This window comes from Marmota flaviventris, chromosome 2, assembly GCF_047511675.1.
Source record: "Marmota flaviventris isolate mMarFla1 chromosome 2, mMarFla1.hap1, whole genome shotgun sequence".
NCBI lineage: Eukaryota > Metazoa > Chordata > Mammalia > Rodentia > Sciuridae > Marmota > Marmota flaviventris.
The window spans coordinates 175,044,476-175,057,031 of NC_092499.1; the positions used below are offsets into that span (position 1 = coordinate 175,044,476).

At 53.6% G+C, this 12,556-nt stretch overlaps 1 protein-coding gene across 1 annotated transcript in view; it reads right to left on the minus strand.

The window, feature by feature from the left end:
• Ebf4 (EBF family member 4) overlaps positions 1 to 8,859 on the minus strand; it is a 63,843-nt gene extending 54,984 nt beyond the window's left edge. The window contains exons 1-2 of the mRNA XM_027920588.2: positions 8,551 to 8,859; positions 7,920 to 8,041 (exon numbers count right to left, since the gene is read on the minus strand). Coding sequence (XP_027776389.2) covers positions 7,920 to 8,041; positions 8,551 to 8,859 — 431 coding nt within the window. The remainder of the gene's footprint in view (positions 1 to 7,919; positions 8,042 to 8,550) is intronic.
• Positions 8,860 to 12,556: the final 3,697 nt, after the last annotated feature.

Here is a 12,556-nt window from a genome sequence, read left to right on the forward strand (position 1 = left end):
ATGCCATGGTCAGGAGGGGCTTGTGTTTTTACCCATACAGATTACACATAAATAATATAATGAACATTATTCCTCCCCCCTGAGAGGGTGCTTGGGAGCCACAGTGGTCATATGAAATGGTGATACAGGAGGCAGAAATGATGAGACCTCTCCTCCCCTGCTCAAGATGAGGGGGAGGGGTCAAAGGTTTCTTTCTCCAGGGATGTCCAGCTCCCTGCATCCTTCTCCATTCCCTCCCCCTTGGACTGTAGCCCTTTCAAGTGGAGACCTTGACCAGCCCCTCCACCCACTTCCCTAACCAGCTGAGAGGCAGGGAAGCCCTAAGAGGGCTTTCTATCACAGCAGGTTCCTGATTACTGTTGATGAATATGCTAATGAGGTGCCAACCCTGAGCTCCTCCTTCCTGCTCCCAGGGCCAGCTTAGTTTGAGCTCACTAAGGGGAAGGTTCCAGGACTACCTAGTGGGAGAGAAGGCCAGAGGGGGTGGCATTGTGAAGCAATCCCAGGTCACCGCTGCCCCCTTTTTCTGACATTTTCAGCCTGGAATTCTCCTGGGTAGTGGGGAAGGAGAGGTCAGAGAAAGACTTTGGTCGAGGAGGGGGTATATGCTGAGAGCCAACAGAATCCCCTTGGCCGCTCAACACACCCCTTCTACACAGAGGCCCTTGCACTATACAGGCCAAATTCCAAATGGGTACAGTCTATCCTCTCCCTGCCCCCATCTTTGGCAAATATCAGTCAGTCCTGGGTCCTGCCTGCTCCCAGCTCCTGCCAGGCCCCTGAGAATCAGACCAAGGAAGTCTGGTCTAAGCCCCAAGCCAAACTCCCTTCACTGGGCTTGGTCTCTCCATGGGAGGGGATTACTGGGGTGAGGGAGTATAGGGACTAGGGGAGGGGAAGAAAGCAGGCTCCCCTGGGGCTGTGGACCAGTATCCAGTATTGCCGGCTGGGGGCACAGTTCACTTGCCTGAGCTCTGCCCCACAGCAGGTCCCGCTCAGCTGCACTTCCCCTGAGGTAGCCCAGAGCATCATCCTGACTGCATTGCTCATGGATCTGAAGCCCAATCATCCTCCCAGGCTCCCAGGCATCAGTGTCTGGTCCGTGGGGCAGCATTAACTAGTTTTCATCTCTGAGATAGGATCATTATCATGGAGGAGCACAGAACAATATGAATGACAGCTCTAACCCACTCCGGACCTTGGGAGAACTACATGAGTGGGCAAGACACCTGCGGGCACGAGGCTGCTCCTCATCTGGCAAGTCTCCAGCTTACTTCCTTCATACCCCTACCTGAGATCTCCTGAGATCAAAGTAAAAGGAGAGAACGTTTTGCTCTAAAGACATTCTAGTATTTCCTATGGATAGGAGACAGAAAGGCACAAGGAGCAGCCTGTGGGGAGGAACAGGAACTGGGAGAAAACAGGCAAGCTGGACGGTGCCTTCCTTCCATGATTGTCCTCAAGACCCCTTCACCCCCAACCGCAGTAGGTGATGTATCCACATCTGTTGAATGCAATTACAAGCCCCAAAGGGACAGTCCTGGGAGAGGGAAGGTGAGTAGCAGATGCTCTTGTAATGAGAAAACAAATCAAGATTAAAAACCAGAAAGAAAGAAACAGAGATCACTCAAACAACTCAGGGGAGCCCATTGTTCTGAGGCCCCTGATGGGTACATCCTGGGTGCATGTTATGGGATAATGAGGTAAGGCATTCAGCTCTAAGACTGGCTGAGGAACAGGGGATGTGGATAAAGGCCAAGGTCTTTGATTCTGTGGTCTTCAAAGTGGAGCTGCCCAGACAACCACTGGTGCATGGAAAGAAACTTCAAGATGTCTATTGATTTATACTCTTTATCTAAAAGAAAGAATGATGGAGGGAAGGGAGACTAGATACCCCAAAGCCTGGAGAGGCGAATCTTTCCTTTGGCTTCCTCTAGAAGCAGACCCTGAGGCAACGATTCAAATACAAAGTTTATTTGGGCAGCAATTCCAGGAGTCATTGGGGTGAGCATGGGTGGGGTGGTAGGGGAGACAAGATGAGAAGATAAAGAATGCATTTACTGTTTTTTTTTTTTAGTTGTACATGGACACAATATCTTTGTTTTGTTTATTTATTTATTTTTATGTGGTGCTGAGGATTCAACCCAGTGCCTCACCCATGCGAGGCAAACATTCAACTACTGAGCTACAACCTCAGCCCTAAAGAGTGCATTTTCAACAAGCTACTCCTTTGGGCAACTGGATCTCAATCCCATGGGGGAACTCTGGAAACACATAGAATACGTACACCCAGAGCCATGGCTGGGTGAGCTGGTGCATTTGTCAGGCAACTTCAGTCATTGATGGCTCCCAGGGCTGTTATTTATCTGGCACTTCCGGCCTGCCATGCAAATGGACAGAATGGGTTCTGCCTTCCTGTACAAATCCTCAAGCAAAGTGAAGCAGATGCTAGTAGGAGAAGCAGGCCTTTTACCAAGGGTCCTGAGGGGATATGGGTGGGAGACGGCCTATCAGCCATCCAGAGCGCTGGGGTATGAAGAAAGTCAGCAAAACTCCAGCCCTGAAGGCCTGCGTGCAGCCTGGCAGATCCCAGTTTATGACAACTGTAAGTACGCACTGCCCTTTAGCATACCCCATTGCTGGATCCCATGATTCAGAGACATTTCCTTCACTTAGTATCATCAGTGAACAAAGCATACCACATAAGCACCTTTCTCAGATAAATGCAGCACCGAGTGACAAAAAAACAGCTACATTAACCACTTCTGTAAAGATTCCAAAATGAATTACAGATTTCCTCACTTTCTTAAAAAGCCTGTTTTAAACACGATGTTCAAAACGCTTTCCTTTCAACTCCAGGGACTACTGAGGTTGAAGGGCACTTGCTCCTGTACTAGAGAACCCAGATTGGGAGGAGAAAACATTCACTTCTGTATTTCTCCCACACCCCATTTCACCCCCTTTACATCTCCTGTTCCTAGCTAGTTCCAAAATCAGAGGCTGTGTCACCAAAAAGATTTATTTTGCACACATACTTTTTGGTCAGAGGAAACCTGCCTTGTACCAAACCATGGGTGTGCCTGAGCTTCCTGAGCACTGCCAAGTGACACCAGGCTTCACAGCCGTGGCCACTCAGCTGGTCAGATTAACAATACCCCAGAGCACACAGGGAGGCATGTGAGGAAATGGTGGGAGCTACAGAATGTCTGGCTGCTATTGATGGGACCATTCACAGATCCCTGGAGATGCTCTCTTGCAAGGTTTAACAGGATTTCCTAGGGCTCTTCTCAGGGCAGCCAGGACCCTGCCAGGTCCCTCTAGTATAGATAAAGCCCCCCTTTTGTCATCTCTGTTCTCTATCCGCAAACCACTAGTGGCTCTTTATATCCTTGACCACATGCTTATTACAAATATGAGCAATTTAATGACAGCCATCCCAACCGCCCCTCCCCCCCCCAGAAGACACATGACCTAGGCTGGAGCCCTGATCTTCTGCCTTCTTTCCCCCACCCCATCTTAGCTCATGCCCACCCTGACAGCCCAAGGCTCAGAGAGGTGGCTCAGCCCAAGGCTTGAGCCTGATCCATCTTCAAGTCTGGGATGCTGGGGTAACTGTGACAAGCCCTGGGATCGACAGCAATGGAAGGCGACCTTTTGTTGGCCATCCTCCGCCTCCATCAAGAGGGAGGAACAAAAAGTGTAGGTCTCCTGCATTCCATCCCTGGTCTCTCTAAATACAGCTTTTTCTCTTTCCCATCCTGACATGACTTCATAAGTCCCCTGTTCCTTTCCTCCACATTCTGCCTTTCTCTAAGCACCCCATTGGTACCCACTCCTCTCCCAAAGGCATCCTCTGAACCCCTGGGACTGCCAATGATCATCATGCTGAGCCTGGTATTCCTGCCCCAGCCAAGATCTATTGGCCTGGTCCTGCTCACCCCTCGACATGCCCAGTGCCACAAACCAGGGAAGATAAAAGCAGTAGCACACAGGGTCACCCACTTCAGCAATGCAGGCAGAGGGAAGGCCTGGTGGCTAGAGGCAGCTGCCCAGATCCTGTGTGCAGATGGTCCTCCTGGAGAGGAGGTTTGGGGCTGCAAAGGCTCCAGATCCCTTCTTCCCACTGTCTAGCAGATGTTCTGCTCACTTGCCCCAGGAAGTTGGTTCAGTGACCCAGGTCCCCGAAGGAGGTGGGGTGCAAGGGGAAAGAAGGCTCTCCCTCTCTCCCTCTAGCCCTCAGTTCTACCTACAGACTGCCCACCCTGCCTCTCTTCTGCCCACCCTCTCTTCACCACCCACCCGCAGGCCTGCTTGCCAGGTCCCAGGCAGAGGAGCGGCTATTAATTATTAAAGCAAACAAAAGCATTTCCTAGCAGGGAGGCTGGCCTGCAGCTGCTTACAGGAAAGGCAGCCCCAGCTGGCTTCCCTCTCCGAGGCCCTGCTCATGGGCTAGGACAGGCTCATGGGAGAAAGCCAGCCCGGGTCCTCCAGGGGTCTCATCTGGGGAAAGGACTGGTCTGGGCCTTCCAGAGGTCTCCCCAGCCTAGGAAGCACAATTGAAGGAGGAGGGAGCTGCCCCTGTGCTGATCCCGCCAGCAGAAGAATGTGGGTCTGCAGGGGAGGCAGGGAGAGTGGGCTGGGGTTGTGCATGTGGTCTCAGAGATAAAGTCCTATTGGTTCAGGTAAGGAACAGTCACAGCAATGGCCAGGGGTCCTTGTGCAGACTTCCCTAGTAGGAAGATATCAGCAGGGAGAGAGAAGCCCTCTCTACTAGCACCGTCTTCACCTGCCCTGCCCTTGTCTCCTGCCTCCAAGTGATGGGTACACAGTTCCTCTTCTCTCCCTACCTCTCTTGCTCAGAACTTTCCTTCCTGTGGGCACAGCCACTCTTATTGACCTTGGGAAGCCTTCTGGGCCCTCTCCTCCTCACCCACCTTCTATAAAACCTTGGCATTTTGTAAAGGCCAAGTTATAAAATGGGGGAAGGAATAGCTTCTCCAGTACCAGGTTCCTGGAGGCCACCAAGGTGAAGAGGGGAACCCAACAGAAAGGGATTTGGGAGTCTTCTCAGATGCACTCTGCTATTTTCAGCAGATACTCATTATCCCTTTGCAGACTGATTGAGCCTGTCTTGGGTGACGTGGACACAAGAATGAATGAGCCACCATTCTGGCCCTAGAGGAAGGCCCCAGCTGGCAGGGCCAGGAAGATAAAGACAGGCAGAGAGAACAGCAAACTCTGGCCTGTGGTAAGCATCCTGAGGGATGGGGAGGATGGGAGGGCACAGATAGAGCAGATGCTGGTGTGGGGGAGGGGTCTTGAAGGCTGCTGAGACTTTATTTAGGAGTATGTGGACACTGAGTGCAGGGGACTATTTTAAGAGAAGGTAGGACTTACTGGCAGTCCCGTTAATTTTCCACATTGTATGCCAAGTGTCATACACTGTGAAAGGAAGGCTGGGATCAGATTTTGATGAGCCGTGAATACAGGTTATCCAGGAGGACGTAGGGACAGGTAGAGGAAGCTCTCTGGCCTATGGTAAGCATCCTTAGATGGTACTAACTACCATTCCCCTGGGTAGGATGGGAGGGCACAGAGCAAGTGCCACAGTGGGGTGTGTCACTTTATTTTTAATCAGGTCAGAGACATGATCAGAAAAAAAGTGGAAATAATGTTTTGGTCTGTGGCGCATGAAAGATGGTTTTGAGGGAGCAGTAAGAGGTGGAGGCAGGGAACCAGACCAGGAGGCTGAGCTGGCAAACCAGGGCACAGCTATCCTTCAACCCAGGGAGGGATTGGGTCAGGAGCGAGGAGGAATCATTGTTAAAAGTGGTGACTGTGGGATGGAGATTGGGACTGGGACACAGAAGGAAACATCCATAAGCCTTGACAACCAGGTGGCTTTAGGGTGAAGGAAGGGAAGACATCAGTGACAACTCTTCACTTCCAAACTGCCTTGGGGAAGCCAGCAGAGGCTGAAGAGGTAGGTGGGGACAGGAAAGGAATGTCCCTTTTTGCTGTTTTGGGATGGGAAGACCTGAGTAGAGAACTGACTAAAGAATAAAGTATCAATAGAGAGATGGCAGGATATGAAGAAGGATGAGGAGCAAGGATTAGCCTCTCCTTCTGAAAGAAGAGAAGAGATTCAACTAAATGTGTGGGGCTCTCATTCTGGGTCCTGAGACTTGGAAGTTTCTGAACTTGGAAGCAAGCAGCCTGAAGATACCCCTCCCTGTTCAAATTGATGAAGGTTTCTGAGTCCTAGTGATGTGGCCCTGGGTAGTCAGATTGGACACTTCAACCCCACTCAATAACCCCCCTGCTCAAACTTCACTACCGATGATCCAGTCCTGGGCATGGGGCTCATCCCCACACTTCCTGCAACATACAGGATACAAGGGTGCTGCCTCCTTTGCATGTTTTCCTTTCAGCCAACCTACAACCTCTGGGCAGGCACAGAGGGAAAGATCAGGGAGAAAGAGGAAACTTGGATCTCAGAAACTCCACTGCAACTCCCCACTAGTTATTGCAAAGAACTCTCACTGCACAGCTAGCGATAGGGATAAGGATAGGCCAGGTAAAGAAACTGAGCATCTCAAGTTAAAGAAAAAGCCAGAATAAACAGAAAAATAGGCAGGACACACATTTCTAAGCATAGCATACATTAACAAACAAACAAACAAACAAAAACCAGTTAGTGGAGAAAAAGATGGGAAAGAAATACACTAAAATGCTGACAATAGTTGATACAGAGGCCAGATTTTTTTTTTTTTTTTTGTGTGTGTGTGTTCCAGTTTTTCTAGAATATAGTTATGTTACTCATAAAACTTTAGGGAATTGATTCATCAGCAAGACGCTTTGTCCTTCTGAAGAGATCAGCTCTAGCCAGAGGCCACAGTGCTCCTTCCTGATGGCCCTGAAAGGATAGGCTGGAAGAAACACTGCTTGGGTTTGCACATGAAGCGATGTGTGTGTGCGTTACAGGGTAAGGTTGGAGTGGATTATGAGTGGTGGTCCCTGGACAGGACTGGGGATGTGAACGTGGGCAGGTGTGCCAGGCCTGGTCTGCCTTGGGAACTCCCTATCAGACTCATTTCAAGCGGCTGGACAGCAGCTGCTGAAACTTCCGGGAAGCCCAAAGCCCAGAGCCCACCCTGCTCCAGCTGTTTGCAACTGGGGTTACTAAAAGTTCGGTGTTCCAGGTGCTGAAGGAAACTAGTCAATAAGCCTTTCACGTCCGTCCAAATCCTGAAGTCCATCCTCATCTAGGTCCCCACCCAGACCCCTGCAAAGTCAGGAGAGATAGGCTTGGGCCCTTCGTTCTCAAGGGCCCCCTGCCTCCCACAGGATCTAACGGAAAAACACCTGATGAAGAGGCAGGGCCCGGCCCATTCCCCGATCAGTGATCAGTGCAGCCAGGCCCAATGCCCTCCTAATCCCTTCACCACCCTTCCGCCCCTCAGCAGCATCTCTGGCCCTGTAACTCTGATGAGTGTGGGAAAGGAGAAAGTGGGCAGAGTTTCTTGTCTTGGCAGAAGACCGCGGAATTGGACAAGCAGAGGCACTGGGACTGCCTAGGAGGGGTTGGAGGTTCCTAGACGGCTGGTGGCTTTGGGTGATGGCTTAGAGACTGCGGGCAAAAAGATTGCCTCCTCCTTTAGAGCCCTGAACCTCCGTGAGCGACCTTCAGAAATCAGAGTCCGGACAGCCCCGAGAGTGAAAGCAGAAGCCCCGCCCCGGCCCGCCCCATAACCTCTGGAGGAAGCCTAGGCGCTCGGGACAGGGGAAGCACGAGAACTCAACGAGACCGTCCAGAGTTAGGGCTCCCTCCACCCCTGGCTCCAGCAACTAAGACAGCGGAGCGAAAGCGGCGCAGAACGGTCCAACCTGAGCGCCGCTGGGTCGGGTAGAGCGCTTACCTCTGCGCTGCTGTGCTGGAGTCCAGGATGCCCGTCCCCTGCATCCAGGAGCGCACTGAGCCAAGGCCAGCGGGCAGCAGCGGCTCCTCCTTCAGGTTCAGCCCGCCGCGGGGCAGAGCGTCCTGCGCAGGGAACATAAGGGCGCGCGGTCTGTGGGCGCCTCTGTCGCCGGGGATCCGGTCCCGCCGAGGCTGTGGGCGTCGCAGTTCAGGCGGACCCGACGGCACCAGGCGCCTCCAAGAATGCAGCGCAGCGCGGAGTCCGGGTGGCTCAGTGCGCGCTTGCTTCTTGGGCGCTCCCTCGGAGAAAGCGGGTCCGCGGGCGCTGGCGCTGTCCCCTCCCCTCCCGGGGCGCGGGGCGGGGAGATGGAGGGATTCCCCCGCGGCCTGAGCACTGGCGGGCGGACTGCGAATTGGGCTGGGAGGGCGGGGAACGGAGCCCGCACCCGGTCCGCACGGAGGCGCCCCAGAGGCGCGCCCTGGCGGCTGCCCGGGGCCGCGGTCGTCGGAGGGGGGGCCCGAGCGCCCCGGAGCTGCCTCGGGCAAGGAGGGGGCGCGGGGCTGCCCGCCCTTTCCCCCTCGTCGCCCCCACCTCCCGCCCGCCCGCGGCGCCGGCGCGGGGCGCTGATTACCATCCGGGAGGCGGAGGCTGCGGGCGCAGAGCTCGGCGGCGGTGGCGACAGTGGTGGCAGTGGCGGCAGGAGCAGCAGCAGCCGAGCGTCCCGGGGAAAGGCAGGGGCAACACCGGGCCAGCAGACGCCGCCACCGCCGGCGCCCCGAGTGCCCCGGCGTCCGGGCCCTGCCGCAGCCCCGGGCGGCAGCACCTGGAGCAGCAGCAGCAGCAGCCCAGCGGACTCCCCCCGGGGCCCGGTTCCCGCGCCGCCCCGCCGCGGCCGCCGCCGTCCGCCGCTCCCCGGGGCCTGGCCGCGGGCCCGGGCCATCCCGCCGCCGCCGCCGCTCCCGGGGGAGCGGGAGCCGAAGGGAGGGAGCGCGGGCGGGAGGAGGGATGTCGGGAGCGGGCGGGCCCAGGGGACTGGGGGCCGGGGGAGGCGGGGGCGGGGCGGCGCGGCCGGCCGAGGGGCGGCCAGGGACGTGACATCATCGGGGGAGGAGCGGCCGGGCTCGGGCCGCGGCGGCGGGGCGGACCCTGGCGAGTCGGTCGCCGGGGCTGGGGGCTGCGGCCTGCGGAAGGCCGCGAGAGGGAACAGGTGGGACCGGTGGGGGCCAGAGGAGCCAAGGCAGGGAAGGTCTGGGTCTGCGCGGCTAGGAAGCCTGGCCCAAGGCGAGGAGCGTTCCACGCCGCACAGGGGAACATCCACTGCCTCTAGGTCGCCTCCGGACGAAGCTCCAGCATCCTTACTGCCTCATCGCTCTCCCCCAAGTACGCGTCTCACTCTTCACGTCCGACGTCTTGTTCCTGGACTTGCTCCTTTTTGACGCCTCTAGCTGTACTCTTCTCGTTCTCCATCCGCCCGGGCTGTCCTCCCAGCAATTCCCCCAGCGAACCTGACCTCGGTTTAACCTCGGCCAAGGACTTAAACATCTCTCTCTCTCTCTCTCTCTCTCTCTCTCTCTCTCTCTCTCTCTCTCTCTCTCTCCCTCCCGCCCCCCCTCCTTAGGTTGGGGCCCAGACAAGCTGAGCGGTTTCCCTACACCTCCCATCCTTATTCTCCTTCCTGGGTTGCCTGATCATAAAGTATTTTCGTAGCCCACTTGTGCCTTTCAGAAACCTCTTGATTTCTGATTGTAAATTGGACGTGTAGGTCTGTAAGGGCTCAGAGTCCAGCCTCACCTCTTCTTTCTCCCTAGCTGCCTCTCTTTGCAAAATCCATTCCTCTCTTATTAGTTCCTGGCACAGAATTCATCTGGCCCTTGACCCAGGAGCAGAGCCATTTCTGCCCCTCTCCCCACATTCTGGCCTGGTGTGTTCTGGCCAGGCTGTGTACAGGTCTGGAATTAGTCCAGCACTGTCCTGCAGAACAGCATGGTGGTGGCCTGCCTTTGCTGCTGCTGGCGCTAACAGAAACCCCTGAAAATTATCTACCTGTCCCAACTGACTCCCATCCTCTTGTGAGGAGCCCCCAAGTATGCAATCAGTATTCTGCCCCATTCTGACCCAGATGAAATGTCCCAGGGGACACTGTTGGGCCTCCCCCCCACCCCAGAAGTTCCCCTAGGCCCTTTTCTGACCTCTCTCCTCTTTACCATCCCTTCTGCTTCCTGCCTCACTGTCCATCCCTTGCAGGGGGCTTCCACTCCTACCTCCATGTCTCTGCTTCTTGGCTTTTACCCTAGATAATATTATCAAAGGATGGTTTCTTAACCCAATTCCTATCTTCATTTCTTTAGCCCACTCTCTAAACCCTACTCTTCAGTGTGGCCTCTGGACAAGCAGCACTGACATCACCTGGGAGCTTGTTAGAAACATAGAATCTTACCCAGACCTGCAAAATCAGAACCTGCATACAAATGAGATCCGAGGTGATTTATACATATTGCATTTGAGAAGCAGGGCTCTCAAAATCTCCCCAAAGCTGTTCCATACTTGCTGCACTCCCTTCTTCAACCTTCTCACTTATCCCTGGCTCTCTTAATTTCCAGCAGGTACCTACCTCTCACCTAGTGAAGGGGATTCAGACAACCTTGCAGAAGCCTGCCAGCTCTCTCAGTGGTTCACACTCGTCCATGTTTCTCAGTCTCTTCCCATTCTTTCCTCTCCTCTCTCCAGAGAGGGATATGGAATCTTTCTAAGTCCCATTTCTGCTCTTCCTGAGATGACCTTTTAGGATCTTGATCTTCCCTCTTTTCTCTATTCAGATCTCTCCAGTTTTTTTTTTCTTTTTCTTCTTCCTTTCTTTCTCCTCTTAGTCCTGCAGATTGAATCTAGGACCTTGCTCACACTAAGCAAGTTCTCTATCACTATGCTATATCCTCAGCCCCTTAAAAACATTTTATTGTGAATAGGTCTTGCTAAGTTGCCCAGTGCCTCAAACTTCCAATTCTCCTACCTCAGCCTCCCCAGTAGCTGAGATTATAGGAGTGTATCATGACCCTTCCCCTTTTTGGTACTGGGGATTGAACTCAGGGGCATTTAACCACTGAACCACATCCCCAGCACCAGCCCCCCCCCCCCCCGTTTTTTTAAAGACAGGGTCTCACTGAGTTGCTTAGGGCCTTGTTAAATTACTGAAGCTGGCTTTAAACTTGAGATCCTCCTGTCTCAGCCTCCCAAGCCCCTGGGGTTTCAGGTGTGCACCACTGCGCCAGGCTTAGATCACCCCATTCTTAAAAGAATTTCTCTTGTTCCCATTTCTTTCTTCAGAATGTGGGGAGAGGGGCAGAAATGGCTCTGCTCCTGGGTCAAGGGCCAGATGAATTCTGTGCTAGGAACTAATAAGAGAGGAATGGATTTTGCAAAGAGAGGCAGCTAGGGAACTTTCTGAGAAAGTTCACAGGAGCACTCCTCCAAGGATGCAGCCCCAGCAAGCCCCTCCTGGAGCCCAGCTGCTTGCTTGCTTCTGCTTTCAGACTCAGTGATCTCTCTGGTGCTCCAGGCCCTCTGACCTCCTGAAGCATGGCCTCACCATACCTCCTCCTCCTCCACCTCCCCCTCCTCCTCCCATGATCCTGGGGAAGCCATCCTGATGACCAGAGCACTGACTGCTTCTTCTCCTACTCCCTAAGCATTCCAGGGCTGCTGCACTTGTTCCCGTCTCTTTTTCTCCTCTCAGAGGAGTGCTCTGTGCTTGCACAGTCTTAGAGACCATTTTTGGAGAAATGATCTCCTAGCATTGGGCCTCTGTCATGCTTCTGTGTGTGCTGACCATCAACTGAGGACAGAGCTGGGCTAGACCATGGCACAGGAGAAGAGCATCCACTTACAGGAAGTGTCTCTATCACACGTGGCTCTGCATGTTGGCCTTGGTGGAGCTGTTTGGTATCCACACACTCATTTCCTAAAAACCAGTGCTTCCCTGTGCATTTCTCATATCACCTCCTCCTGCTCTGCACCAGGGTTAGGACTTGAATTATTTTTAATACTTTTCTGTCCCCTGTTTGTCAGGTTTTAAGTATTCTCTCTTCCATGTCCCTCTCCCTGACTCAGTGCTCACAGAGAATATTTTTGGGGTACCAGGGATTGGACCCAGGGGTGCTTAAATACTGAGTCACATCCTCAGCCCTTTTTAATTTTTTTTTTTTATTTTGTGACAAGATCTTGCTAAGTTCCTTAGGACCTCACTAAGCTGCTGAGGCTTGCCTCAAACTTGGGATTCTCCTGCTTCAGCCTCCAGAAATGTACTTCTCCAGTGGACTCCACCCTGGCTTGGAGGAGATATATGCCCTGTCCAGCCATAGCCTCCTCATCTATCTCCCGGTCAGCTGCTCACTCCCCAAACATCCTCCATCCTCCATCCTCCTGCTTGAATTGGGCCATCACCTGCTTAAGAATTGTTAAGAAGTGTCTCTCAGGGCTCCCAAAAAAGACATTTAGCAATTCAGCTTAGGGAAATTCTAGGTCCTTTGATGACTGATCCAGTTTCTCTTGCCAGCCAACTTTCCTTCTCTTCCCTTACGAGAGTTCCTTGTTCATTTAACATGGAAATGCTCATCACTGCTCAAACTCAGTTCACACACTCC